The sequence below is a fragment of the Tetrao urogallus genome, assembly GCF_951394365.1.
Source record: "Tetrao urogallus genome assembly, chromosome: 1".
Taxonomy (NCBI): domain Eukaryota; kingdom Metazoa; phylum Chordata; class Aves; order Galliformes; family Phasianidae; genus Tetrao; species Tetrao urogallus.
Genome location: NC_136813.1, coordinates 163,968,087 through 163,995,232, shown reverse-complemented (window position 1 = coordinate 163,995,232; position 27,146 = coordinate 163,968,087). Strand labels below are relative to the sequence as shown.

General features: G+C 39.4%; 2 protein-coding genes across 2 annotated transcripts in view; one reads left to right on the top strand and one right to left on the bottom strand.

Annotated features, from left to right (window-relative positions):
• Positions 1–536: 536 nt before the first annotated feature.
• The window catches only part of TMEM117 (transmembrane protein 117), a gene marked incomplete at both ends in the record, with an annotated part of 190,871 nt that continues 164,261 nt past the window's right edge, over positions 537–27,146 (top strand). Inside the window, one exon of the mRNA XM_079549617.1 lies at positions 537–813. Coding sequence (XP_079405743.1) covers positions 537–813 — 277 coding nt within the window. The remainder of the gene's footprint in view (positions 814–27,146) is intronic.
• Positions 21,979–26,341, bottom strand: LOC306952506 (P2Y purinoceptor 1-like; the record flags this gene model as incomplete). The annotated part of the gene is made up of 2 exons (XM_079543217.1): positions 21,979–22,991; positions 26,272–26,341. The coding sequence occupies 2 exons, from the start codon at positions 26,339–26,341 to the stop codon at positions 21,979–21,981; spliced, it is 1,083 nt and encodes a 360-aa protein (XP_079399343.1).

Below are 27,146 nucleotides of genomic sequence, written 5' to 3'. Positions count from 1 at the left end.
TCAAAATACAGCTTTCATATTTGTAGAACATGGTGCTCAAGGCACTCTTCTTTCCTGGTTTTGAAAATATACTTAATTATTCTTGTGCTCCCTGAAGCTGATGAAGAGATTTCTACAGGCTTTCCTGGGCCGTAGGAATTACCTCTAGGAACTTTTCCATCATGTCATTCCTTCATGTAAGTAAAAGTTCCTGATGGGGTGAGGGATGTGCCTGTGAGCATCTAGGGGGTGAGGCAGTAGGAGCCTTCACTGCGCTCAATGACTTGTTCCATTCTCATATAAAGAGAAAGGTTCAGTCCAGGTGTAACATCAGAATTTTTGAAATATGTGTTGTGTATTGCGGAACACGGGTGGAAAGGTACACTGAGTTTCCTGTAGCTTGCCTTGTTCTCACATGCCGTGTTTTCATGCCCTACTGCTGAGCTGCGCCCTTAAAGAGATAATAGAGAAATGCTTGAGAAATGTTCTTGGTATGTGTAACATTGTGCATTTGTATCTTTACACGCAGACAAAGAGCAGCTCTGAAGTACCTGAGGATGGATAAAGACTTCCGCTACTACTTCCAGCACCCGTGGTCTCGCTTAGTTGTGGCTTACCTCGTGATCTTCTTCAACTTCTTAATATTTGCCGAGGACCCGGTGTCTCACAGTCAGACAGAAGCCAATGTGATTGTTGTCGGGAACTGCTTCTCCTTTGTAACCAACAAGTACCCCGAGAGCGGCGGCTGGAGATGCCTGAAGGTGCTGCTGTGGCTGCTGGCCATTCTCACAGGGCTGATCACTGGGAAATTCCTCTTCCACCAGCGCCTCTTTGGTGAGTTCTGCGATGCGCACACAGACCTCCTACTGATGGCTCAGTCACTTTGCCTTCAAACTGTCCACTTACTGCAATTTCGTATGCTTTGCTATTAATCGCTTCAGATGTTTAGAGCTGCGTAGAGCTCGGTACATCAAAGCTCATATCGCTGTGGAAATTAATGCCATCTCTGCTTACGTGAATGTAATTCACAGTAATTTCAGTCACAAAAGGTCTGAAAACAGAGAAAGCTGACGTGTTTGAAATAATTGAGAGATGGGTGATTTAAAATATTAAGAACGTACTTTGTCTTCAAAGCAAATTTTAAATCTTATATGATTTTCTCAGCAATCTGCAGAAAAGGCGTTGTTCCTTTTAGACATTGTCAATGAACATCTTGTCAGAAGTCCCATAAGTGGAATGTGGGGAAGTGGTTAGTATTAGCAGACCTGTGATAAGAAAATCCTGCATGAAAACAGGAGCTCTGCAGCAGCAGGAGTTGTCCTGCCACTTCTCGGTACAAGAACAAGTTAATGAAATGGAAAGGTAGGAAATGGAAAAAAAAACATGACAGCAAGTGTCTTTATGCAGGAGATGTGACTAAACTGGGAAACATACTGCCCATGGCGTGGCTGAAGGGAAGGAATGACCTCAGACTAAATTCTGAGACAGAGAACTTTGGTGTAGGCATGTGTAGAGAGAAAAGTATCTATCATTGTCTTAACTGAGTCATGTAGTAAATGTAGAAAACGTCTGAGGGCTCGAGGCTGTTCCAGTTTTAGAGATAAGTGGAAATCAGAGGAAAGGTTACTTCAGTCTGCCAGCTGCAAGTGTTTGATTCTGGATATATTAGAAAGATGCTGCTGGAGTGGGTGGGCCAGTCATGTGTTCTTGTTCTGTTGGGGCTGCAGGATGGATGGTTGCTGAACACCTCACAGCACATGAGTAATTGGCCATTTCCTCAGCCTGCCTCATTCTATTAAGATAAAAAGAGGACCGGTATTGTTTCAATAAATCAAACATAAAGCTATTATGTCAAGGAACAAATAAGAAAAACAACTCTAAGAGACTTCTCTTAAAACATGAATTCTGAAAAATGGCTGAGCATCTTGACAGGACATTTTAACATAGTGTGGTGGTAAATGTAAAACATCCCCATGGAGAGGATGTTTTATCATAGTTCCTGGGTGCTGCTTCGAGCACTGCTGTAATGATGTTTTCAGTTCTGCCTTCCAAAATTGAGGAGTGATTTTGTTTGTTTGGAGAAAATTAGGGAAAGTAATGAAAGTGATGACAAAATTACAAATTTAGCCCTATAATGAGAGGATTTAGGGGATAAAGGAAAGGTTAGAGAGTGACTTGCTCAAATTTGAGTTGAAGGACAGAACCTTCCGTCCAGCAAACATATTGCAAGGTCCAGTGCTTGAAAGTGGCAAATAGCCAAAGAAAGACTTTTTTTTTTATTTCTGTAATTGAAAGGCTACACTGTCAGTGGAATAAGGAATAGGCTGGAGTATCATCAAGACAAGCGAAATTTTCTTTTGGAGAATATGTTCTATTCTGGCTAGGCTGATTATTATGATAATTCCTTCTGGATTTGTAAGCATGTATCACATAGAGGACATAGCTTAATGTGAATTTTAAAGTGGCTTGAATCAGCATTACTGCCCGAAGAAGGCTTGCCCTACCTTCAGTGTCTGCTGCGTGTTTGTGCTCTTCTGCAGTTGCTCAGAGAAACAGGTTTGGGAGCATAGGCACGTCTGCAGTATCCACCTTTTATTTCCGTGGGAATCATATGTCATCCCACAGATATTTGTGGCAGCACAAAGAAGGAATCAATGCTGGGAGGCAACAAACAGTCAAGAGATTCCTATCTGCGATGCAGTGCTGGCTTATTGATGTTTATGGTTGTGGTCTTGGGGAGCGATAGGGGTGTAGATAGGGTGTAGATATGATCTGATTCAGGCTAGCTGCTGCAAGCTCAGTTTCAGAACAGTTTAAGCCAACATGGCTCTGCCCCAGTCCCACCCAGCTGTGGGTTTTGGACCTGCCTGGAGCCAGCACTGCTATGGATGCAGCTGAGCAGCAAGCCAGCCTGGGCAAGCGATGCTCATGGAAAAGTAGTTGCTTCTGCCATCACTCGAGTGCCAATGCTGATGCCAAGGACAGTGCAGCCAAATAGCCAGGGGCCGTGGCAGCCTGGACTCATGTTGGCTCTGGTGCTGTGGGATGGCACCAATGCAGTGAGGCCATGCTCACGGGTTGCTGCTTGTGATGCACTGAAAGCAGATGGTGGCCTGTGTGACTGACAGCTTGTGTGACTGACAGCCTGACTGCGTGCTGTGTGATGTGGCCATGCCAGCTGTAAACTGGCATGTGTGGAGAGTGACAGCATCGATGTGATGATGATGTGGGCTTCAGAGGAGGCTTTTAGCTTGAGTGTATCTTTTTGGTCTTCAGAAGATTTGCATAGCCCATGCTGAAATCTTTCTTGACAGTTACTTGACAATATTTTAAAGTCTTTACTGCCTAGAAATCCCACTTTGTGTCCAAATCCCACTGAGTACGCCTTCTGGATCTTCTAGCTTCAAGCACTTCATACATTCAGCTCCTTACTGCTTTTAGTTTCCCTATTTCAAAAGGGAAAGAGAGAGATATTGCAAAATATTTGTCTTTTCATATGGACTTTTTCTGTTTTGTTTTTTCTTTTTTTTTTTTTTTGGTGTATAATTGTTGGGCATCATTTTTTTTTCATTTTTTTTTTTTAATCCTTGTACATTTATTTATATTTCTCTGTTAAATTCTATTGGCAGGGGAAATTATGACTGGTTGTTTTCTTGTAGCCTGCACATACCTTCCTGCTGTCGGGAAACCAAATAGCACCAGTCAATCTCCTTGTGTCAGATCTTGGCTCACAGTATGTGCTGCAAATTGAAATTGAGAAGGATTAGTCTGCACATCTCACTTTAGATGAAGAGGACTGTAAAGGATTTTCTTTCCATGTGCCCTTCCTGCTCTTTTGTCCCTTGTCTTCTGTATTTCTTGCTGCTGAATGTGCATTTGGAGTAAAAAAAATAGTGTTACGAGAGTTGCATTGTAACATAGTTTACTATCTATAACAGACACCATCTGATAAACATGGCTGTTGTGAACTACAGAATTAATAGGATTAAGCTCAAGCATGTTATGTTCCTAAAAATGGAGGAAGAGGGGTGATAGCCTAAACATTATTTAGGCTTAAACCTTCTGAGACTACAGAAAGATAAGGCAGTAGGTAAACTGTCGTTGCGAAGTGGAAATCATGACTAGAGGACACAGCAAAGTATTTTCAGTTGGTAATAGTGCTGCCTTAGGACAGTAACCTCTTTGGTCACCTTCAAGACACTGCTCCACTGCTCATGACTTAGAACTCTCCATTCTTGCTTTTCAGTCAGGAAGCAACGTACTTCATTTAATAAACATCTCCAGTGATAAAGATATCCAAAGAAAGCATCCTTCATCTAGTGCATTCTATATATTTTCTTGGCATGTGATCAGAACAAATGGGCTTTTAAAATTGCCTTTTGGCTATCATCCACTGTATTCTTTTGGTTCATCACTAAGCATATCTTGTGTTTGGTTAGCTGTCGTGTTCTGTTGTGCTTTTTATTTTGCACTGAAAAATGAGGGGTCAAAGATGAATATTGGAAGTTTGGGGGAATAAAAGTGTACACCATAGTCATTTCTTATTCTCTGTGAGTTACTTGGGGAGGAGAAAAGTATCTTCTTTGCCCTTGCTTAGTGATTTAGTGGTTTATTTTTTGCTTTATTAAAAGCAGAACAAGCTTAGAAACTGACCCCATTATAATGACAGTGTGCATTCAGAAAATGCATTCAAATCTTACATACTTACTTAGAAGAAATTCATGAATAATCTCTTCATATTGCTCGGGGGCGCTGTCTGGAAAATAACACAGTATTCAGTTTGTAGAAAATGAATGTTTTAATCAGCACCTTCTCAGCATTTGTGCAATTGCTGTTCTGTACTCAAGCCTTGGGCCCAAATTCTGAGTTCAGTGGGGGACTTTTTGGTTCAGAGTTCAGGCTGTGTGTTTTGCATCAATGTGTATGTATCTATTACATCTTGTAAATCTAAAATGGTTTTTGATTTATATAGATTTTTAGCAGCGTAGATAAATGAGAAGTATTATTGGACAAAGTGTCTTAATTGTTTTCAGTTCAACATTTTTGCTTTGACTGATTTCCGTGAGTAATAAAGCTGAGCTCATGCTGCAGATTTATTGAATCAGTTTTTCAAACTATAATTACTAAAAAATGTGCAGGTTTGTTCCTGCTTGTTTTTCTGATTCTAAGCGATTATGAAGTCCAATTAAACTCTGTTATTACACAGATTTAATTTCATTCAATTCTTAAGGAGTATGCTCGAATATTTCAGTTGACTTAAAAAAAAAATTGGATGGAAATTAAATGCTTAATATGCTATCACAAATTGTAGAAAACAAGGTAAACAGAACTAAAGCTGTATTTCTTAAAACAGGTGGGGCATCGTAATACTGCAAGCAAATCTGAGCAGTTGAAAGAATGTTGGATTTAATGGATTCTCTCCTACAAATGATTGCAGTATGCAGTTTGTCAAGAATTAAATGATAATCTCAGCTTTGTAGGCATGGGAAGGAATAAATAAAGCAGTCATTATGGGAATTGCACTGAGAACTGCATGCACTAACGTTGCAAATTTTTTAATGGGCAGTGGTGGCATGCTGGGACCAATTTCACGACAGACAGTTTCAAACAGAACACCCACTGAGGACCTGTTGTCTGAAAACATAACTCTTTTTGTCAAACATTTTTCCTGAAAGGCTTTAAAAGATATTGCAAACCTATTATAAATGCTCTTCATTGTCTGCTTTTATGCTGAGAGGTAAGAGTCTAACAACCGAAGCAGTGAATGTATGTAGATTGCAAGAAGAAATTAGGCAGAATGGGATTTAGTCAGGATGATAACGTACTACATAGGAGAAAAGTGCATCTGTTATGCAGCTAACTGACAAAGGATACATTTATACAAGAGCACATACATGATTAATTAGTACCTTGAAATACCAGGGGTCATGTTAAGGTAAAATCTGGGCTGTGGTATTGCGGCTAGTGTTGCTGTGGTGTAGTGCTTGTGCAATGCCTAGCGAACTAAATGAGAAAAAAAGATGTGCTAGGATTATTGCGTGGTTGTTTTTCAGCCAGATTGTTTCCCATTCTCATTTGTTCAGAACCAGTTGTGCCACTATCTGTACCAGCAAGTAATGGGTGTATGACAATACTTGCATCATACTGTAACCTGACTGACGTGGCATATTCTTTTCTTTTGTCAGCTCTATGGCTTAAATTACAATAAGACCTGTCACTTAATATCCAGCCACTTTGTTCCTGCTTTTTTTTTTTCCATTGATGATTTCAACCCAGTAGAAAGCTGCTAATGTGATAGCTGGTCAAACAAACAAACTGTCTTCAGGAGCCTGTTCAATATGAATTTTAATACTTGTGCAGTTTATGCTGTTGAAGACATTCAAGGTCTGCTGTGATTACTTCACAGTCAATTCACCTCTTTTGTATCCAGAAAAATGTCAAAGCAGTACAATCGGATTATTTTGGTCCTACAAAATGCGTGCCAGAAGGCCAATCTAACAGCTAGCTAATAATAACACAAAAAGGGCTGTGAGCACACATTTTTGAAAGCCAGATTCCTCAGCACAAGAAAAACAAAACAACAACAACAACAAAAAAAAACAACCCACAAACAATAACCCAGAAACATTACCGCAAGATAAAAAGCAAGAAACTCAGCCAGCCAGTAGGCTCATTGCATTCCAGCTGTGGCAAATTGCCAGTAAGAAAGATGTCAGTTTAAAATGAAGTTTACATCGTTCATCAGAGAGACCACAGGTGACCTTTGAAGTATAAATAAAAAGCATGCAAATGACCTCCTAGTTTCTTCATTTACACTCGCATTTTTAGAAGAGCTGTAACTTCTCGTGGCTTTCTATCATAAGGTTCAATGAGAAGAATGCCATTGTCTGCTCTTAGCATTAATTATGGAATGTCTGATACCACATTACCAGCAGAGTTTAATTGGAGATCATAGAAGCATAGGATCATTGAAGTTGGAAAAGACCACTACTGACCCATCCCCACATGCCCACAAACCATGTCCCTCGGTGTCACATCTTGTCTGTTATTGAATGCCTCCTGGGATGGTGATTCCACCACCTCCCTGGGCAGCTTGTTCCAGTTTCTCATTGCTCTAAGTTTTTTTCTAATATCCAACCAGAACTTCCCCTGGCAGAACTTGAGGCCATTACCAATTGTAGCCACAACAAGCTTATTTTTGCAATGAAGACTTTGATTCTCTTGGAGGCACGTCTCCCTTTCCCCAAGCAGCACCATAAGACCAAGGGAAGTGCTGCGTGTGTCTGATTATCTGTAATGGGAAGGCTCTTGAGAATATTTAGCATTCAGTGCCTGAAAACTAAAAATAATCTCATCGCTACTTAGTGTTGATTTGTCAACTCTGTGTTTTGATCTCTTTGATGTGATGTTCAGATTTTTCTTTCCATTCGAGACAGGGAGTGATTTTGGAATGATGCCTGTCACTTGCAGGAATATGTCTCAGTTCCCTGATTTCTAGAAATTGAAGTGAGTTTATTACTAGCAGAATAAGACTGATGGGCATAGTGCTGGTACAATCTAGTACAGGGGCAAATTTCTTCTTTCCTTATTCCATACTGTAAGGAGATGGAGGATATGTTAGTGTGGAACATCACCTTGCAGCATGCTGTTGGAAAACCCCAAGGAGAACATGATGTCAGTAGCCCTTTTGAGGTCCCCTTAGGCTGTCAGAGTGGCATGAAGGTCCTTCATGTACCAGACAGTGAATGTTACAAAAACAAATCCAAAAATTTTAAGAAGTGAAAAGCTGAGCTTTCCCTTAAGCTCAGCAAAGAAGAAATCAAAGATTTCTGAGATTATATATCCAAACAAGAAGCAGAAATGTCATTTATTAAGACCAGAGTTAAAAATAATAATCAAGAATTCAGTTCTTGTACATTTTGTTGCCTGCCTGTACCACTTATAATGTAGTAAATTCTGCCTTTTCCTTTGTTTCATGCATCTATTAATTGATCAGCTAGAATGATAAATATGTCTTTTGCATATCCAAATTGGCCATTTAATAGGTTATGACAAACTAGACGATTTAGGTGTGATTATCAGTTATTTATTGTTATGACTTAAAAGACTTCAGAATATTACAAACTTTATTGAACTTCTCCCACTTCTGGCTTAATATCTGACGGTGGCCCATCATAGATGCCAAGGAAAGATGGTGCTGATAGTTTTCTAGCCTGGAACAATTTGTTCACATTCAAACAAAAATAGATGCCATTTTTAGATGCCTTTGACAGTAATTCTGAAGGCAAATAATAAAGCTGGCAGTCAGCAGTAGTCTTTGTTCCTGCCTACCTGTAATTAAGATGCAAGTCCTCCACGAATTTTCACATTTTCTCATAAATCTCCAAATGTATCAAGTTCTTCTTCCTCCCACTTGTGTTACAACATTGGGGAACTTGTTGATTTGGACTATTTGGAGGCCAGAAAAACTGAAATGTTTAAAAACAAGTTGTTGGTTGAAAAGAGGCAGATTCTTCTGCTGATGTTTTCCTGTCTTAAATCACTTTAATTCCTCTTTCCTCTTTGGCACTGGGATATAATCTTTCAAAGTGGACAGCTGCTTGAAGCTCATGTATGTGCATGCTAAGTGATGTTTTCTATTTCTGGAATACTGATGCCATGGTGCTGAGAAACACACTTTATTTAGTACTAATGCAAAGAGGACACCAGACCTGTGTGCAATATTCAGTCAAAGCCAAACATGCATGAAAATGACATTTAGCAGAGAGGACAGTAGGTGATAGGTAGGTTCGAGGAAAATGATCCTGGATACTCACAGCTGTGATATTTAATTTGAGTTTATGCAGAGAAAAGGGGACAAGGCCTAAAATTGGATGAATCCTAGCTTTAATTAACAATAAAACACAGTCATCCTAGCTCTCTTGTTGATCTGTGGTCAGAGGTGTAGGTGGACATAAAATATGAATCTTAATTCACACTTGACAGTGTAATGTGTTGGAGTTTCATGATGTATAAAAAGTGAAGAAGATGCAGACTCTTCAGAATCAATGGGAGCACATTGCAACACTGCTGCCTGCACAGGAGTGGCTTACAACTTGCTTAAAAGAGTCTTACTCGCAGCCTTCTGCCGGCACCCATCAACACTGGAGATCTGAGAACCTTTTTGTGTCAAACATTATGGTCTTGTCATATATTTGATACTAGGGTCTCATTTGATACTGTATCCTGGGACAGTAACTATTACAAAATATTGGTCTGTTTCCAGCAGTGCTGTACAAGTTTCTGTCCATAGATCAGCTTCTCTGGATAAGTGTTTACCCCTCAAAAGTTACACTACTTCATGTGGAGCACTTGTTCCTCATTCACTTTGTACCGTGTGTACTGCACTGGAAATCAGATTGATACCTGATGTAATTCCTTTAGAAAACCAAAACTGAAACCCACACTACTTACACTTATGTATACTTAATCTCTTTTTCCATTTTGTAGTTACAGACCTCACAGCTCCCTTGAGAGCTATCCCATAAAGCCATCTGATAGTATTTTGTCTTGTTGAGGGAAGCAAGTACCTTCTAACTATTTACTTGCTGTGACATACCATAGAAAGGTGAAGTCCTTTAAAGACTGTTTCCTCAGAGCAGGAAGAACATACGTATTCCTAAGTACATCAGTGTCAAAAAAGGTGTCTTCAGCAGTATGAAGAGCACTATTTTTTTTGTCGTGCAATAATTTGTATTAATTTTAATCCTATACTTAATCCATAACTAGACCTTTCAAGGAGTCTCAGTGAATATTCTGTGACCACTGTAATGACAAAATTTGTGGTTGTTTTTCCTCACTGCTGTACAAGATGAATCAAATGTAATCTAACAAGGCGTCCCTAAAATAAATACTATTTCAAAAGGGGTGAAGATATTTGATTCTGTTGAAGAGGTTTGGATTCCTTGCTCTGAAAGGGAAAAAAATCTTCCTCTGAAAGAAACATTCAGTAGCAGGACTGAGAAAGTGCTCCATAACCTCAAGGAAACAAGTGCCAAGTATGATTTTCCGTGTCTATTCCTTATAGAGACACTAGCATCTCAAGATGGAGAGCACTGTGTTGGCTATTTGAAGATGAAGATGTTGTGCACTAGCATGTTGCACATTAAGAGTGCTGGATCTGAAAGCTGTGTCACTGACATGTATTTATTTTTCATTTACGCTCCGACATCCTGAATTGTATAAATTGTATAAATTGTATAAATTGTATAAATTGCATAAATTGTATAAATTGTGAAAGCACGACAGTTGTACCTCTGGAGATGCTTTTCTGTAGCAGTATCACATTTCCCATGGAACTCGGGTATTTTCCCTGGGAATGTTTGCCATATTAACATAAAGAGGTGAGAGGAATGGGCTGTCTTCCTGAATAGCTTGCCAGCATCTTTCTCCTTTAATCATTTCCATTTTGATCATTCTGACCTGTCCAGTGAATCCAGAATTTGAGTAGTTCCTGAGCTTCTTTTGCCCCTTGCAGTGGGTTTTGCAAAATGCTCCACTTGAGGGGCTCTACTTGAGAACACTGTGTCTGCTCTTGTGTGGTACTGAAGCCTGTGAAAAGCTAAGTAATTGTATCCTCACCATCAGGAACGTAATGCTTAGGGTAACCTTACGTTTTAATGGGTTAATGATTCACTCCTTGAACTCTATGGATGCTTTCTTCCTTAACCATCTTTCGCTGGAAATGGGCTTCCTACTGACACTTGTTTATGGTAGAAAAGCTGATGAAATGCTCTGAAAATATACCAGAATTTTGAATTCCATAATGGTCATTTTTACACTTAGTATAAATTTCACACCTCATAAAATCAGAATCTTAACTTTGCCAGCCTGTGCATCCTCATTGCCCTTTTCTTTCATATTTTTCACTAAAATACTATCCAACGACAAGTGACACAAAGCTCTTCAGATGGTATCAGAATGCCTTTCTGGTTATCATCTGTCTAGTGAACTAAATCTTAACTCGGCTGAGGCTCATATGAAATATGAATTATTGTCCCTTAGATTACCAGATACAGTACGATATCATGAAACTTCTTGTAGAATTGGTGTAAATCATATGCTTATGTTTGCACAGTTGTCTTATAGTCCTTCTTAAAAATTTCAGACCCTCTTGCCTTCGGATCTCAGACAAGTGTGTGACATGTATCCCACTAGGAGTGCATTCTGTTCAAGGATGCTGGAGGAATCATAGAATCCTTAGAGTTGGAAGGGACCTCTGAAGGCCATCTACTCCAACTCACCTGCAGTGAACAGGGACAGCTAGATCAGGTTGCCCAGGGCCTGATCCAGCCTCGCCTTGAAAGTCTCCAGGGATGGGACATCAACCACATCACTGGGCAATTCCAGTGCCTCAGCACCCTCATTGTAAAAGAGTTTTGCGGCTCTTCATGAGGTGCCAGATCCATCACAGTTCTCTAAACTCATAGAATCATAGAATGGTTTGGGGTGGTAGAGACCTTTAAGATCATGTAGTTCCAGCCCCCCTGCCATTGGCAGGAACACCACCTACTAGACCAGGTTGCTGAAAGCCCCATCCAGCCTGAACTTGAATGCCTTCAGGAAGGGGGCATCACAACCTCTCACATTCCAGCAAAAGTAACTGGAGTCCTGCTCGGCTGAGGTACTGACTGGTGAAGAAAATGGGCAACAACTGGTCTGTTATTCTCATGCTGTATTAATGACAAGGTCCTGCTGTTGTGTGACAGGTGCAGTTGCTGCTATTACAGTCTGTGTAAACACCTGGCCAGAGCCACAGTTATCTGAGGAAAAGTGGTTTAGAGAAGCAATTCAAACAATTCAAATTTAGAGAAGCAAGTTGTAATTATCTTTCAACAGAGGAGCACCTTCTAGTGGTACTAAGTGATTATGACAGTTAGGTAAACTTCAAAGAAGAAAACTTACGATAAACAAAGAATAGTAATGAATGTTTCTGTACAATATTTGGTAAAAATTAAAACATTTTTCAGTTACCCCCTCCCCTCCTGCCAAAAAAGACCCTCTACAGTTTACCAGTATTTTGTGTACATACTAAAAATAATGTTCTACCATGGAACCTATCCACCCTTTGACTTTTTTCAGTAATGAAAATTTGGGCTCATTTTATATTTGATTGAGGGTCAGATGAAAGTTGCTATGAAACTGTCATTTTTTTTTAATATTAACAAAGTTTCTCCTTTCACACTGTTTCTAGTAAATATATATTTCTCAGTATGGCATTTGTCATAGCCTTACTTAGTTCAGCAAATAATAGTATCAAATTATTTAAAATTCAATTTTTCTAAGATGCTGCTAAGTGAAATGGATCTTGTGGTTTAGGTGATACTGTGCATTTCTACTCTTTCCACTTCCATACCGTAAATAGTCCTTTTTGGACTCCATCACATAACATTAGTACATAATACACATGAATGATCTGCTGCAGCAAACTAGGATTAATGAGCATTGCTTATGATTATACCATTGCAAGAGTTTTGTAATGTCATTGGTGGAAAATTCATTGTGTTCCTTTGTCAAATACAAAAACTCCACTTTGAAGGTGGAGGAAGGTTAAAGAAGACATAACTAGAGTTCATATTCTTAATTCTATAAACATAATCCTCTATGTTCAAAGTAGAGAACCTGACCTTTTTTTTTCCTAGATAAACTTTTCAGTATTCGGAAACTTCAGCCCACAGTTGAAGTAAGTCTAGCAAATATTTTAACCAGCAAAAACTCACTCCATATCACTCTGTGTGCTTACAGCAGGCACTAATATTGATGTGGGAGTTGACTTATTGATTATACCCCTTTTGACGTTCAGACAAGTGTCTCTCTGGTCACATACGCATGTGCTACTTGAGAAATATATAGCACATGAAATAATAGTTTTTACTGAATCTGAAAATGCTCAGGTCTAAGTGTGTGTCCCAAACATTCACAATAGGCTAGAGAGCCTTCTTGATTGTCACTGGAATATACATCCTCTCAGTCCCACAACACCAATTCTTTACTTGTCTTGTGCATCTGAAATGCAAACACCCTCTGTAACCTCTGGGGTGCTCCTTGTAAACTGTGATGTTTATTTCCCCTGTACAAAGCAGACAGCAGAATTGCAAGTATTTATTGAAGATAAAATATAAAACAAAACCCATGCTTAATCTGTGCATACTGAGGTTAAATCAGAAAGCTATCTGCGGTTGGATTTTCTTTTTTGTCTGCATATTTTATGCCTCAGAGAGAGAGAACCTTGTGCAGGGAGCTTGACTCGCCCTTCCTGAGGCTACCAAGGAATTCTGGACAAAAAATAATGCACTTTGTTCTTAGCAAGGAGAGAGTCTAAATATATATAGAGAGAGAGAGTAAAAAAGCATTGTTTCATTTCCTTCAAGACAATTTAATTTTGTTAGATCATGTGCTACCTCCTGCATTGGACTACTTTTTATCTCAAGAAAATGTAAATCTCTTTTCTTTCTTGCTGTCTGCTGGTCCTTCACGGCTCAGCATCATGTTTATTGTGAACCTTACATTCCCTCCAGAGTAGCAGAGACAGTGCTGTTTTCCTTAGTCCCTTGGAAAATCAGTAGCAAAGCTCATGGTCAAACCTAAATCTCATTTGAGTTCCAATTGAGGGTTAGTGGTGGGATGGCTGCTTTCTGTTGATCTCAGCTACATCTGTTTGAGAGAAAAGGATGTTCCTGACTCAAATCAGGCTAACCATTTGTCGTGCATATTTGCTATTATTTGAACATATGCTATTTACAATTAAACATATTAAACTGTATACAGTGCCACATTCAGGTTTCTAAGTTACTTTGCCACAGCAGAGCATTTTGGACAACTTATCACAAAGATCATTTGTAAACCTAAAGATGCACTTTGATGAATGAGGACAAAATCTCTATTTTCTGACAAAACATGCTTTATAAATGCTTATCTAGAAGGGCAGCATGGAACATAGGTTGCAAGAAAAGTATTTTTTGTTAAAAATAAGCTTGTGAATAAGTTTCAGTGAAGCGCCAGGAGAAAAGAACAAACAATTTAAAAAGAACCTGAGAACTAATTATTCTGACAAGTCATTGCAGGGTGTCACTGAACTGGTATTGAGAAATAGAGATTACAGCCCTGCCCTTCAGAGTTCAACATCAGCGTTATAAGGGACATAAATACTGTAAAGCTTCTTTTATTTATTGTGAGATTTGATCCAGGAAATTCAGAGAAGAAAATTATAGTTTCAACTAGATACCACAAATAAAATGATGAAATGTATTAGAGCTCCAGAATGAGAAAAAGGAGGAGGATCATGGAATTATATTTATAGCTTTGGCAGTTAAAAAAGCCAGTACTTAAAGATGCTAAAAATTCATTAAGGATAAAGAGTACACAAATACAATTCATACTTCTATGCCCTCTAAAGAAATTTTATTTGTTATTTGATGAAGACATCTAAAGAGGGTATTTCTTCCTTGATCATTTCATAAACTGTCACATAAAATTAAAAAATCTACACCTCACAAGCAAAAGCGCAAACACGCTAGCACTTTCTATTGCTTAGGTAGGATTTTGAGTTCCTTCCCTACTGCAAATTGTTCTAATACATAATAGGAAATCAATATCTTTTTTTTTTTTTAGTTTTTCTTTTAACTGCATCAGCACAATGTTCTAAACCTGATGTAATAAAAGAAGGAAGAGTAAAGTCTCTGGTTAAAATTACATTTGAACTCCATGTAATGGGAATTGACAGATGTGGAAAAATGCAAAATCAAGCCTGCTTGCACATACTAATCCTGGAGTGGTTTAAGTCTTCCCATGTTACCAGCATTGTGCTTATTCATTTATTCATTTATTCAGTTTATTCATAATAGCAGATTGAGGTATTACATCTAGGTAATAGCAATGACATTAATGTGAAACAGAGAAAGATGTGATGCCTGCATGAATTCCCTGCATCATACAGTAGAGCAGGTGGCTCTGACCATCACTAGACTGCTCTTGACTGCCTTTGGTAATCCTTCAGAGAGAAAGACCACGTCAGCTCTTTCCTTGCAGCAGTAAAAGTCCATCTTTCTGTACTTATTTTGTGTTAAAAGATGAGTGTGCATTCTTATGAATAATTTTATTTCTGTTATTTTTTTCTTAGAGAAATAGCAAGCTATGTCTAAAGACAGGGTGGCATTTTAGATGAAGGCAGAGAGCAGTGCTTATCAACTGCATTTGCTTCCCCTGCAGTTTGTAGTTCACACCAGGTCCATGAGACCAGCAGAGTCAGGTAGGATGGACTCCACAAGAAGGCTGATGGAGACATTTTGGCTGCTAACATTGGCCTTCAGTTGGTCTTCAAACCAACCTATTGGTTGGATTGATAGGAAACTGGAGCTCTTGGGTTCCCATTATACGTGATGTACTGTGCGAAGGCATCACATTTCTAGCTAGGTCAGTAGCTGAGACCTCGAGTATGTACATTTTGTGACATTAGGTTACCTTTGAGTGCAAAAGCTGAGAAGTGCAGTTCTCCCTGATGAAGGCTCACCTTGCCCAGCTGGATGAAGACCTGTGAACCACGTGAAGAGGAGGCAGGGATCTTACCCTGGCAGGCGGAGGCGGTGCCATGCTGCAGGCACACTGGGAGCTTGGCTACCCGTGTCCGGTGCACAGCCTGCTGGGCAGCAGTAGCAAGGCCCATGCAGAACTTGCTTCCTTTCGCCTTAGCTCCTCCAATGGTAGAATCAGTGTGCTGATTATTTTTCCTTCTGCCTGGAAAGCACTGCCTTCCTTCCACTGGTGAAAGCAGCGTACAAAGGTGAGATATTTTATCTGCCCGTTGCACTGTTTGGCATGGCTGTTTGCCAGGTGCAGTGTTTCTGAGACTTGGAAAAGAAAAACTGGTATCAGAATACATCGGTTTGTACACACTGAAGTGAGACTCCATCTTTTAGGAGCATTTTAACATTGTTTTTTAAGGAAGGTAAGCTCATGTCTTAATGTGGGAAGTTTTCAGGTAGTTTTCTGCAAGTATTACTCAGGCAAATACAGAACAGTGGGTGCAGGAGGATGGCTTACCTTAAGTTGCATCTTTGGGACATTTGTCGCTCAATTTAGCTCTTCAACTTAGAAATTTTAATTTTAGCAATTTTAGTTCACAAAACAATGCTGAGTTTTACGGTAATAAATAATTGTTTCCTCGACTATAGCTGATCACACCCATAAGCAAATCTTTCAGGCCGTGGGCCATTTTCTGGTCAGTTAGTAAGTTACAAAGATGCCCATCGCTGTAATATCTCTGAATCCACAAATAGTAATTGAGAGCTATCCACATCTTGCAGTCAGTTTTGTAGGCTAATATTATTCTTTCAACAATAACTGATGTGTTCAAACTCATTAGAACAGGCGGGCATTTAATTAGATACCATGTCCTCAGATTTAACCCAAACAATAGGCCGTGATAAACCAGTGTTGCAACATATTTGTCTTAGAAGGAGATGTTGACTTTGGCTCTTAGCTGTTTGTTTTATTGTTCACTTATTGTAGCAAAATGGAATAATCTGATTTGATTTTATTTGTGTATGTCAAATTATCTGAGGAATATTATAATGAAACATTTTAGGAGCATTTATTTCCAAATAAAAATATGACCAAGTAAATATGAACAGATGTCTTGTGGTTTTTAAGTCTTAGTTTGTAGAAAACCTTTGGTTTCATTCAGGAGAACATTAGCATTAGTTCAGCCTGGTTGAACAAAAACACTTTTAAAAAGTGTGTTTAATTGATTATTACATCTCTTATAAGCAGGAAAATAAATGTTTAGAAGCCTTTTCAGCTACCAGGGAGTACTCATAGCTGATTAGCTTGAGGAACTTCTATCTGAAGAGCAGAAGGTAAGAGAGAGAGAATGATTTTTCCTAAGGATTATGTCCTAAAGCAGATCTTTAAAGATTAACTTTAAACTCAACCCAGTACAAGGCACATTGCGCAAGGTGCCAGTTTGGGAGAACAGGCAACACAGGCACTGTTACATGGATACATTTTTTTTATTTTTTATTTTTTTTAAGGAATGTCTTCATTTCTTTTTTTGGGGGTTGTTGAGAATAAACTTTTCAGGGACATAAGGTGTCTTGTTGGTTTTTTTTTCCTTGCATTCTCATTTGTTTGTGAATGCCTTGGGACCTCTTCTTTTGATGGTTTCACTGGTAGAAAACTGAGTTATATGAACTTGTGGGCCATTCCATGCGGCTACAGAAACAGACATGGACAGAAGGATTTGCTTTTGTAATATGCTTTATTCCATATATTTATGTTTGTGGAATACAGAGAGAAGTAACATGGAAAAGTGGATTTTATGAGAGTTTCAGAATCCCGGTAGTGTGTCCCTTGATCTATAGATGAACAGAGAACTGTAGACAGCCTTAGTCAGTCCCATGTAAGTGAACTAGAGGAGTCTCTGGCTTTCTCCTGTTTTTCCTCAGCATGGCATATAAATCAGGGCTGCCATCCATGCTACCTTTATCTCTTGCTCGTATCCTTGGAAGTCAGGGAGGATCAAAGGATATGCAGCAGAAATCAGTATCGTTTTCATAAGTGCTATTTCATGGCAGTTTTAGTCTTCTGACTTGATTGACATCTGGAAAACCAGTTCCCTGCCTCTTTGCTTCTGCTGTCCTTTTCTGCATTGGGCACAGCACATACAGCTCTCTTTGATGCTCTCCCAGGCCTGTGAAGGCAATTGCTGGCCTTGTTCTGTCACGCGTGCCTTAGACCATGCAGCTCTTTGGTAGGGTGATGCTGACAGAAAGTAAATAGCAGCTCATTTTGCATTTTTTTTATCTGTATACTGCATAGTTCAGCCACATAGAGACTATGAAGGTCATTCTTCTTCAGCTAAACGCGTTTTTATGTTCTGATTACCTGGCCAGAATGAAATTTCTCTGTCTTATGGAAAATTTTCTCTAAGTCAGACTCTCGCATTGATTTTCCTACAACAGACTGAGACTACACTAGTAGTCTTACTTTTTCTTATCACACACTGAATCTCAGGCAGAGAAACCCATGACTTTGCAATCCACATTAATGCTGCTTGTGAAAGACCTACAAGTTGCTGAAGGGTTATCTGTGAATCTTTCTAATTATTGAGCCTGACCTGCTACAAGTTACCTATTCCACTCTTTATTTGAATTTTTTAATTTAATTCTCACAAACTTTGGGTACTTGTGACCACAGACTGTATTCATAGGTGCATCATCCATCATTATGAAGGCAGCAGTTCTTAAAGAAAACACTTTTTTTTTCAAGACAAAGAAACAACTTTGATAATGTTTTTCACAGTTTCTTCTGAACTTAATGCTTATTTCCTCATTAACAACAGAACTCCTTTCTAATGTTTCTAACTGGATATGTAGTATCAACATTAACATCTATAGACAGTATGCAGTGAGTATAGCAGTCAGTTTTTATGTTTAACTTTGTGTCTAGAAAAAAAAACTTATTTTGATTTTGATTTCCCATTGAATTTTGCGGAAAAAAACCCCCAACCCTGTTGAAAATCAATACTGAAGTAGAGAATGGACAAAGAAAGAGTGTTTTTGTAGCTTTAAAGAGAGAGTAAATGATAAAATGGCAAGTGTTTGATTTTGGAAATTGCTTTCTGTTTAAAACTTGGCTGTGCAATCCAGGGGGAGCAATAAATTCATTTAGCCCAGAACTTCACAATTATCTCTGCTGTTCATCCCTTCTTCATGCTGAGAGCGCTTTTGTCACTAAATGGCATTAATATCATTTCTGTGTCAGTCTGAAATGTAAGCATATAGAAGAGTAGATAGTGGCCAATGTGTACCCATTTAGAGATTAACAAACTCTCTTTAATTGTGAATTGTTAACAATCCTGTCATGTTTACAATAGGCAGCTCACAAATAAAGTAGATGAAGGTGCCAAGGGAGCTGGCGGGGATGATTGCTGAGCTGCTCTCGGCCATCTACCAGGGCTCCTGGTTATCTGGAGAGGTCCCAGAGAACTGGAGGCTTGCCGATACGACTCCCATCTACAAGAAGGGCCGTAAGGAAGATCTGGGGAATTACAGGCCTGTTCAGCTTGACCTCATACCAGGGAAAGTTATGGAGCAAATCATCTTGGGTGAGATCACACGGCACATGCATGCTGTCCAGAGGATCAGGCCCCGCCAGCACGGGTTCATGAAAGGCAGGTCGTGCCTGACCAACCTCATCTCCTTCTATGACTGGGTGACCAGTTTGGTAGACGAGGGGAAGGCTGTTGATGTAGTCTACCTAGACTTCAGCAAAGCCTTTGGCACGGTCTCTCACAGTATTCGCCTGGGGAAACTGGCTGCCCATGGCCTGGACAGGTATACCCTTCTTTGGGTAAGGAACTGGCTAGAGGGCCGTCCCCAACAGGTAGTGGTGAATGGAGTTAAGCCAGCTGGGAATCCATTAAAAGTGGTGTCCCCCAGGGGTCAGTGCTGGGGCCCATCTTGTTTAGTATCTTTATTGATGACCTAGATGAGGGGATTGAGTGCACTCTCAGTAATTTGCAGATGACACCAAGCTGGGAGGTGGTGTCGATCTGCCTGAGGGTAGGGAGGCCCTACAGAAGGATCTAGATAAGCTGGATCACTGGGCTGAGGTGAATGGGATGAGGTTCAACAAGGCCAAGTGTTGGGTCCTGCACTTTGGCCACAACAACCCCATGCAGCGTTATAGGCTTGGGGATGAGTGGCTGGATGAGTGTGAAGAGGAAAGGGACCTGGGGGTGTTGGTTGATGCTCGGCTGAACATGAGCCGACAGTGTGCCCAGGTGGCCAAGAGGGCCAACGGCATCCTGGCCTGCATTAGAAATAGTGTGGCCAGCAGGAGCAGGAAGGTCATCATCCCTCTGTACTCAGCTCTGGTGAGGCTGCACCTTGAGTAGTGTCAGTTTTGGGCCCCTCACCACGAAAAAGACATTGAGGCCCTGGAACGTGTCCAGAGAAGGACAACGAAACTGGTGAGGGGTCTGGAGCACAAGTCTTATGAGGAGCGGCTGAGGGAGCTGGGATTGTTCAGTCTGGAGAAGAGGAGGCTCAGGGGAGACCTCACTGCACTCTACAACTTCCTGAAGGGAGGTTGGGGTGAGGAGGGGTTTGGCCTCTTCTTCCAGGCAACAAACAGGACCTGGGGAAATGGCTGCAAGTTGTATCAGAGGAGCTATAGATTAGACATAAGGAAGAACTTTTTCTCTCAGAGAGTGGTCAGGCACTGGAATGGCTGCCCAGGGAGGTGGTGGAGTCGCCGTCCCTGGCAGTGTTCAAGAGGCATCTGGGTGACATGCTGCGTGATGTGGTTTAGTGCTTGTGGTGGCAATGGTGATGAGGAGACGGTTGGACTGGATGATCTTGCAGGTCCTTTCCAACCTTGTGATTCTATGATTCTAAGATGAATATTTTTTCTTTTAAAATATGGGAAAATTAAGGATTAAGAAATCATCAAGGGGTTAAGAGCAGCACTTAACAATTAGGTGAGTATGTAACTCACTAGAATAGAATACAGATGCACAATTTACTGTGAGATCCTCATAAATGTATACATATAAACATATAAACATATCTAAAATGTTTCAGATTATCAAGACTTGTTCCTGCATTTCAATTCACAGTTACAAACAATTAAAAAAACAATGTTCTAGATATTACGCATACATTTATATTTGAATTTGATTTATATGTTGAAAAATTCATCAAGTGAGATTTAATGTCAGTGTAGACATATATTTTTATACATCTTTGAGAACAAAATCATACTAAAATTATGAAAATGAAAAGGACACTATACAAAGTATACCTAAAAATACATTGTCACTAGTAACTTCTGAAAATAAAATTGTCTTGCCCACTGATCTATGGCCTTAACAAGATACTTTGTGAGACTTAGCTAGAAAGCACATAGTTGAATGTAAAGGATGACTGTCTATACATGCTGGGAGAACACCAGTCTAATGATTCTTGAAGATGATGTATGACATTGTGCTGTTTTAATAAGCAAAGTCCGCTGTACTTTAGACTGTCTTGAAATTGATGCTGAGACCCTAAATTAACGAGGAAAAAGCACTGTTGTGTAGCAGTGTTTCTTCCCTCAGCTCAGCCACTTCAGTGCTTCAGAAGTTTTCCTTTGCACAGTTGTCCCTGTTTGTGAATTGAGAGTTCACTGTAGAGTAATGTAATTCTCTGAAGTGGAACACTTAGGAGAGACGGCTGTAATTGCCCAAGGTTTCTGAGGCACTATCAGTATGCCTGTGCTATTGGCTTGGAGCCACTGCTGCACTGGAAAAACCTTCAGCAAACTCTTCAGTCTATGCTTGTTAGCTTTGTAAGCAGACTCACTATGGCTCTGGCTGTCTTCAGGGGCTTTCCCTTATTATTTATATTTTGTGGTCTTTTTTGGAAATCTGCTGCATTTATCCAGGTTATTGAGGTTCCACTGCCACTGCCTAAGGAAATTTAGTGCAAGTAGCATTACAATTAAGAACTTGTAGTAGGCCTCTCTACAAACACTTGGGAAGTTCAGCTGTTAACTTCATGGCTCTTACTAATTGCACAGTGCAGCCCCAATACTACTTACAAACATATTAAAAAATAATTAACAGAAACTATCAGGAGGCTCCTCAACACTGTTTACTAATAGACTTTCTGTATTTCTCTGACTAAGAACAAAAGCAGATCCTTAGAGCTTTTATTCATTGTTCATTCATATCAGATGTACATGTGGGGAAGAAGTGCTGTGTCACAATAAATTAATGTATATTTATGACAATAATATTTAAAGTACATATAATAGCATTTCTTTTCCAGTGGATTTATATGTTAACTTTTACTCTACATTGCTGTCTATTCTTGCCTACTCAAGGGATTGGTGCACTATACAGGAGATGAAATTTTAAACTGTTCCGACAGTACAAAGCTAAATGGGTAGGAAGAGATGTATGTCTTTGTAAACTGACCTTTAAGTCACTGTTCTTGGGGATACAGTGATGTCCCTTGCCCTGTGTGTTAGACAGCAGCAGCAGCATTGGCATTTGGGATGACATTTTATATTTTTTATTTTTTGATGGAATGTTTTATTTGCTACTGTAAAAATGATTGGATCAAGGCAACTGTTGATGCTGCAGATGATCTCTGTGATTTGAAAAACTACCATTAATCTACTTATGCTCTCAGAGGATGGTTGACAACAGGTTTTGTAAATTATCATCACCATCATTGTAATGTGATATGGTGAGAAAGACACAACAAATACAATCATAGCAGCTGAAATCAGTAAAAGAGGCCTAATAATTCTATTTCTTCTTTGCTGACGTTTACAGAGTTGTAGTAGTGCTTTGAGAGTCAACATATAGCATGTAAAGATGACTGTGACTGGAATTAGAAACCTCAATATAATCTTGGAGAGTATGAATGGCACTTCGAATTGTAAGGGTTCTTGGGAACTTGTGTTGTCATGCTGTCTTCCAGCTTCAATTGTGCAGAAGATCTCTGGCACTGATGCAAGAACTATGAAGATCCATACAGCAGCAGTACAAAACATGGCCTTTCCTTTGTTCCACCATGTTAATGAAGAGATAGGATGGACAGCACCTAAGTATCTATCAAAACTGATGAGTGTTAAGAAGTAGACACTTCCATATATATTAATGCTAAAAAATAGTCTTATGATGTAAAAAAATGTTTGATTGATATAGTTTTCTGACTTCTGGAGACTATGATATACTGAAAAAGGTGCCATAAGAATCCAAGTGAGGTCACACAATGCCAAATTAAATAGAAATATGCTGTTAGTATTCCAGGTCTTCACGCAGTACACATAATGTCGAAGGGCAAGTATGTTGCCTAGAAATCCCACTATCAAAGTGAAAAGGCTAACCAGAATCAGCAAATAGCAGTACCACTCCAGCTTAGGATGGTTGTTGCAAATGAAAATAATGCATGTATCATTTGTCATCTTTCCATGGAATGGGCCTGAAGGGGAAAAACAGACCAACAAATTTAAAATAATATCTAAATATATTGAATTGACAATTAAAAACTTTTTAGTTAAATCCATCATGTTTAAACCGGTGAAAGAATTCAGAATATGGGATGTACAAGTTCTCCTCTATCTGATGCAAATTCCAAATAGACATCACTTAAAGCTTACTATAGAGCAATGCCATCAAAGGCAGAGCTTCATGAACCTTCTTAAAAACCCTTGTATTATGCCCTAATATTTAGTGTAGTGCACAACACATGAGAGAAAAAAGGCATGCACCCTTAATAACAGCAGATTCCCTTTGCTGACTAATACATCTGTGTCTAGCTTTGCAGGAAGCAGAGAGAAAAGCAGAAGGATAATAAATGGCCACGCTCACTCCACCTTTGCAGTGACTGGCTTGGGTACCTGTACTGGGCCTAGAGGCATTTGTAATGTGGGTGGCTGTGCAGTGGGCTGTGGCTGAGGTCCAGAAGAAAGTATTAAAAAAAATGAGGTTGTGCTGAAGGCAACACCAACATCTATATCCAAAGCAGTGAACAAAATGCCCGTCTGCTATTGTATGCATGATTTTTGTTGGCATTCTTCTCTAAACAGATGTTCCAGGCCAAAACCATTGTGGTTTTGATAGGGATAGAAAGAGTTCATTTTGTCTCAGTCGTTATTGTCCAGAATCTATCAGCACCTATTATGGATAATTTGGAATACAGATCTGCAGTATGTTTTTCAAAGCAAGGTTTTCATGCTTGCAGACTCATTTTTAGTCCCATAGATTTTGAACTCCTAATTAAAAACAAAAATGAAAACAACACAAAACCAAGGCTGGAGTGTTTTACCAGGGTGAACTGTCACCAAATTCATTGTCATGTTTCTAGAACCTCTCTCCAAATGATGAAAGAGAACAGATTGCCCAAAGAGGCTGTGGATGCCTCATCCCTGGAGGCATTCAGGACCAGGTTGGATGGAGCCCTGGGCAGCCTGATCTGATGGATCACAGACCCACCGACAACAGGGGAGTTAGAACTAGATGGTCTTTAAGGTCCCATTCGAACCCAAGCCATTCTTCAATTCAATGAGTCTGTAACTCAGTGATTCTATTTTAATCTGTAAGGTCTGTCCAAGTTAGAACTTTGTGTGAGGGTCATAAAAACAGCCGTTTAGAAATCAGAATCCACTACTGCACTTGATAGGAAAGCGGGATAAAATTTTACTCAGCATTTACTCACTTCACATAGAAGGAAGAGCTCCTTTCCATAATGTTATTGATTACTCAATAATTTTTGAACTTCTTCAACTGTTAGGCTGATAGTAGTGCTTTTTTGGAACGTGGTCTTTTGCTTTCGTACCTTCCTTAATATTGCTATTCTGAAGGTATGTCCACAGACATAGCTCAGAGCATAACAAGTAAGAGCTATGAGCTGCTAATTAAAAACTGCATTATTTTGCTTTACAAATTTATGGCTCACCCAGATAATGTACTTAGGAAAAGTTAGTTCAAACTGTACTGAATAACATTACGAAGGAAAGTTATTTCTGTACAAGTTCAGCAACAAAAGTAGTCAAATGGCTTTCCAGAAACATTGAAAGCCATGTGGTGAACTTTTGGTGTTTTTAAGAGATTGGAAATATTTGTTATTTAAATGTATATTGTTAAGTATTGAAGCACTGTACTTTAACCTGGGGTAACAGTATTCTTTCTCTATATTTCTCCATGGTCTTTATGGATATCAAATTTTATATAATGTTCTTCTTCAACCAACGTTCATAAGGTGAAAACATAAATTCTTTAAAATGTAGCCACCCTAATGATACAATACCATTAAGTAAAATTTGCTTTACAGCGTGTTCAGTTAAAAGGAGTTTTAATATGTATAGGAAAGTTATATTTTCCTATAATCATCTTGGCTAAATCTCACTTGTACTTTGAATTAAATTGTATTTCCTACCTCTCTGCCTTCCTTTTAAATAATTATGAATAAATGCACTAAGCACTTGATTCTAATTATGGTGGTAGCACAAATAAGCCCTAAACTGGCTACAAAAAACATGTCTGTAGCTGCAGAAGGCAACTGTAATGTCAGGGATTCCTGATATCATCAAGCTCCTGGAAGAGCTTGAGAGAGAGAGGTAGGTCTCTTCCAGAGATACTTGAGGAGAGTAGGTCAGTCTTAATTGGAGAGACAGCTGTGCCATCTCATCCACTTTGCTGTAAGTTGACTATATGTATACCCTTCTGTTAAGGCAGTTACAGACTGGAACTAAGAAATCCCCTATCCTCTTCATCACCTTGAGTTTACTAGGCTGTGCTCTGACTTGACCTACATGGAGTCAGTTATCTGGAGGTTCTGGAGCTGCATATCTTGGTAAAATGAATTTGGAGATCGAAGTCACATTAGGAAGTATGAATGCATTTTTCTGTGTTTCCCATGCTCTTTGAAATTCCCTTGCAGGCGTTTTCCTGGAATTCTATGAACCCTGGTGTTCATATTTGGATTTTCTAAAATATTCTCACTGTTTCTTATCTATTCATTGTATTATAGTAGGGCTTAGAGGCCATAACCAAGACTGGATTTTTGAAACACTGTGCACTGCAATTGGAGTGAATGACTTACAATCTATCAAACAGGATGGACACAGTCAAAGAGGTCCAAATTAAAAAAGAATGTCTTCCAAGATAATGTAATAACCAAGAGAAAGGCACAAGCAATTTGACTCTCAGTGCTATAGTAAGACCTCCTGGTCTTCCATTAAAAGAATGTAAGGAATTCTCTACAAGCAAAACTCAGTTTCACTGTATGTGCAAAGACATCATCACCGTGCCCTGCTGTATCCTGAGGCCATTGGAGCTATGCTGATACCCAGTAGATCTGCATGTGTGCTGTAATAAGTTTCAGGGGTGCCTTTTTTTTCTTACATGAGACAATGGCAAGTTTTCTGCCAGTTAGTACATTGTGCTAATAATACCCAGTTCCTTTCTTCCTAATGGCTCAGTCTATACTGTGATTAAGCCACTATTTCTTTCATGAAGAAATGATGTTCATTTACTTAGAATTAATAAAAGCACATATAGCAAGTGAACTATGGTAAAGGGATATTTAAGGTTTAAAAAATTGCCTACCAAAGACAACAGTTATTAAAAAATACTTTAAATAATATGAAATGTATACATGTTTGTATGTACTAATCAGAATGTAGTAGCTAAGTACAAAAAATAATATGTTACTAAGGAGAATACAGGTGGGATGAATACTTAATCAATTTTTCTCTTACCTGTTTTAGAAATGTTGCTGTTATCTATTTTACTGAAGTCTAGATTCCATGCTGTGCTTTTCTTCTCCATTAATCTTGATCTTCTAGAATTGCAATTCTATTTTGCAAATACTGCTTTTAATCCAAGGTGTTGGTAATATTCCATAGACAGTGGCAGCTATTCAGAGAGCATTTGTCAAACTGCAAGAGAGAGAACTTTTATCATGATGCCCCTCCTCTCAGTCAGGCTATATTGCTACTTAACATAGCAGGCTCCACTTGTTTTTCAGGGAAAAACAGACTCACTACAAATCCACAGTCTAGGTCTTTCTGGGGCTTTCATTCATTCTAGCATGAAAGAGAAGGGTGGAGGGGCGTGGGGCATGTGTGTGCCTTTGCACTTTCCTCCCCCCTTCTTCCATGCCAGAATTGCTGCCCCACTACGGAAATGGGCAGCTCTCACCCCACCGCAGAGCCTGTACAGGAAAGGAATGGGCTGGATGAGACTGAGAGGCTCAGGAGAGGGAAGGTGCAAAGGGAGCAGACACTAAAGACGGTCTGGAAACTGTGTAGAATGAACTTACTTGCACAGGTGGGCTGCAGGAAACCTAAAGAAGTGAAGAACTGCTGCGTTAATTGGCAGTGAAGGAGGACTGAGAGAATAAAAATGAGAGGAGAAGAAAGAAAAGGAAAGCTAACTCAGGAAAAATATGTTCCTGAAGAAAACAAGACAAAAGATTCACCTGTCCAGTGATGAGATGAGAGTAAGCAGAGCTTTTTTTCAAGCAATAAGGCATACCTGTGTGCTTTGCAGAATGCATTTGTTGCAGAATGAAAAGTGAAGTACATCATATGACTGAAGCACCTGCGTTTAGGTACTTGCACACTCCTGTTTA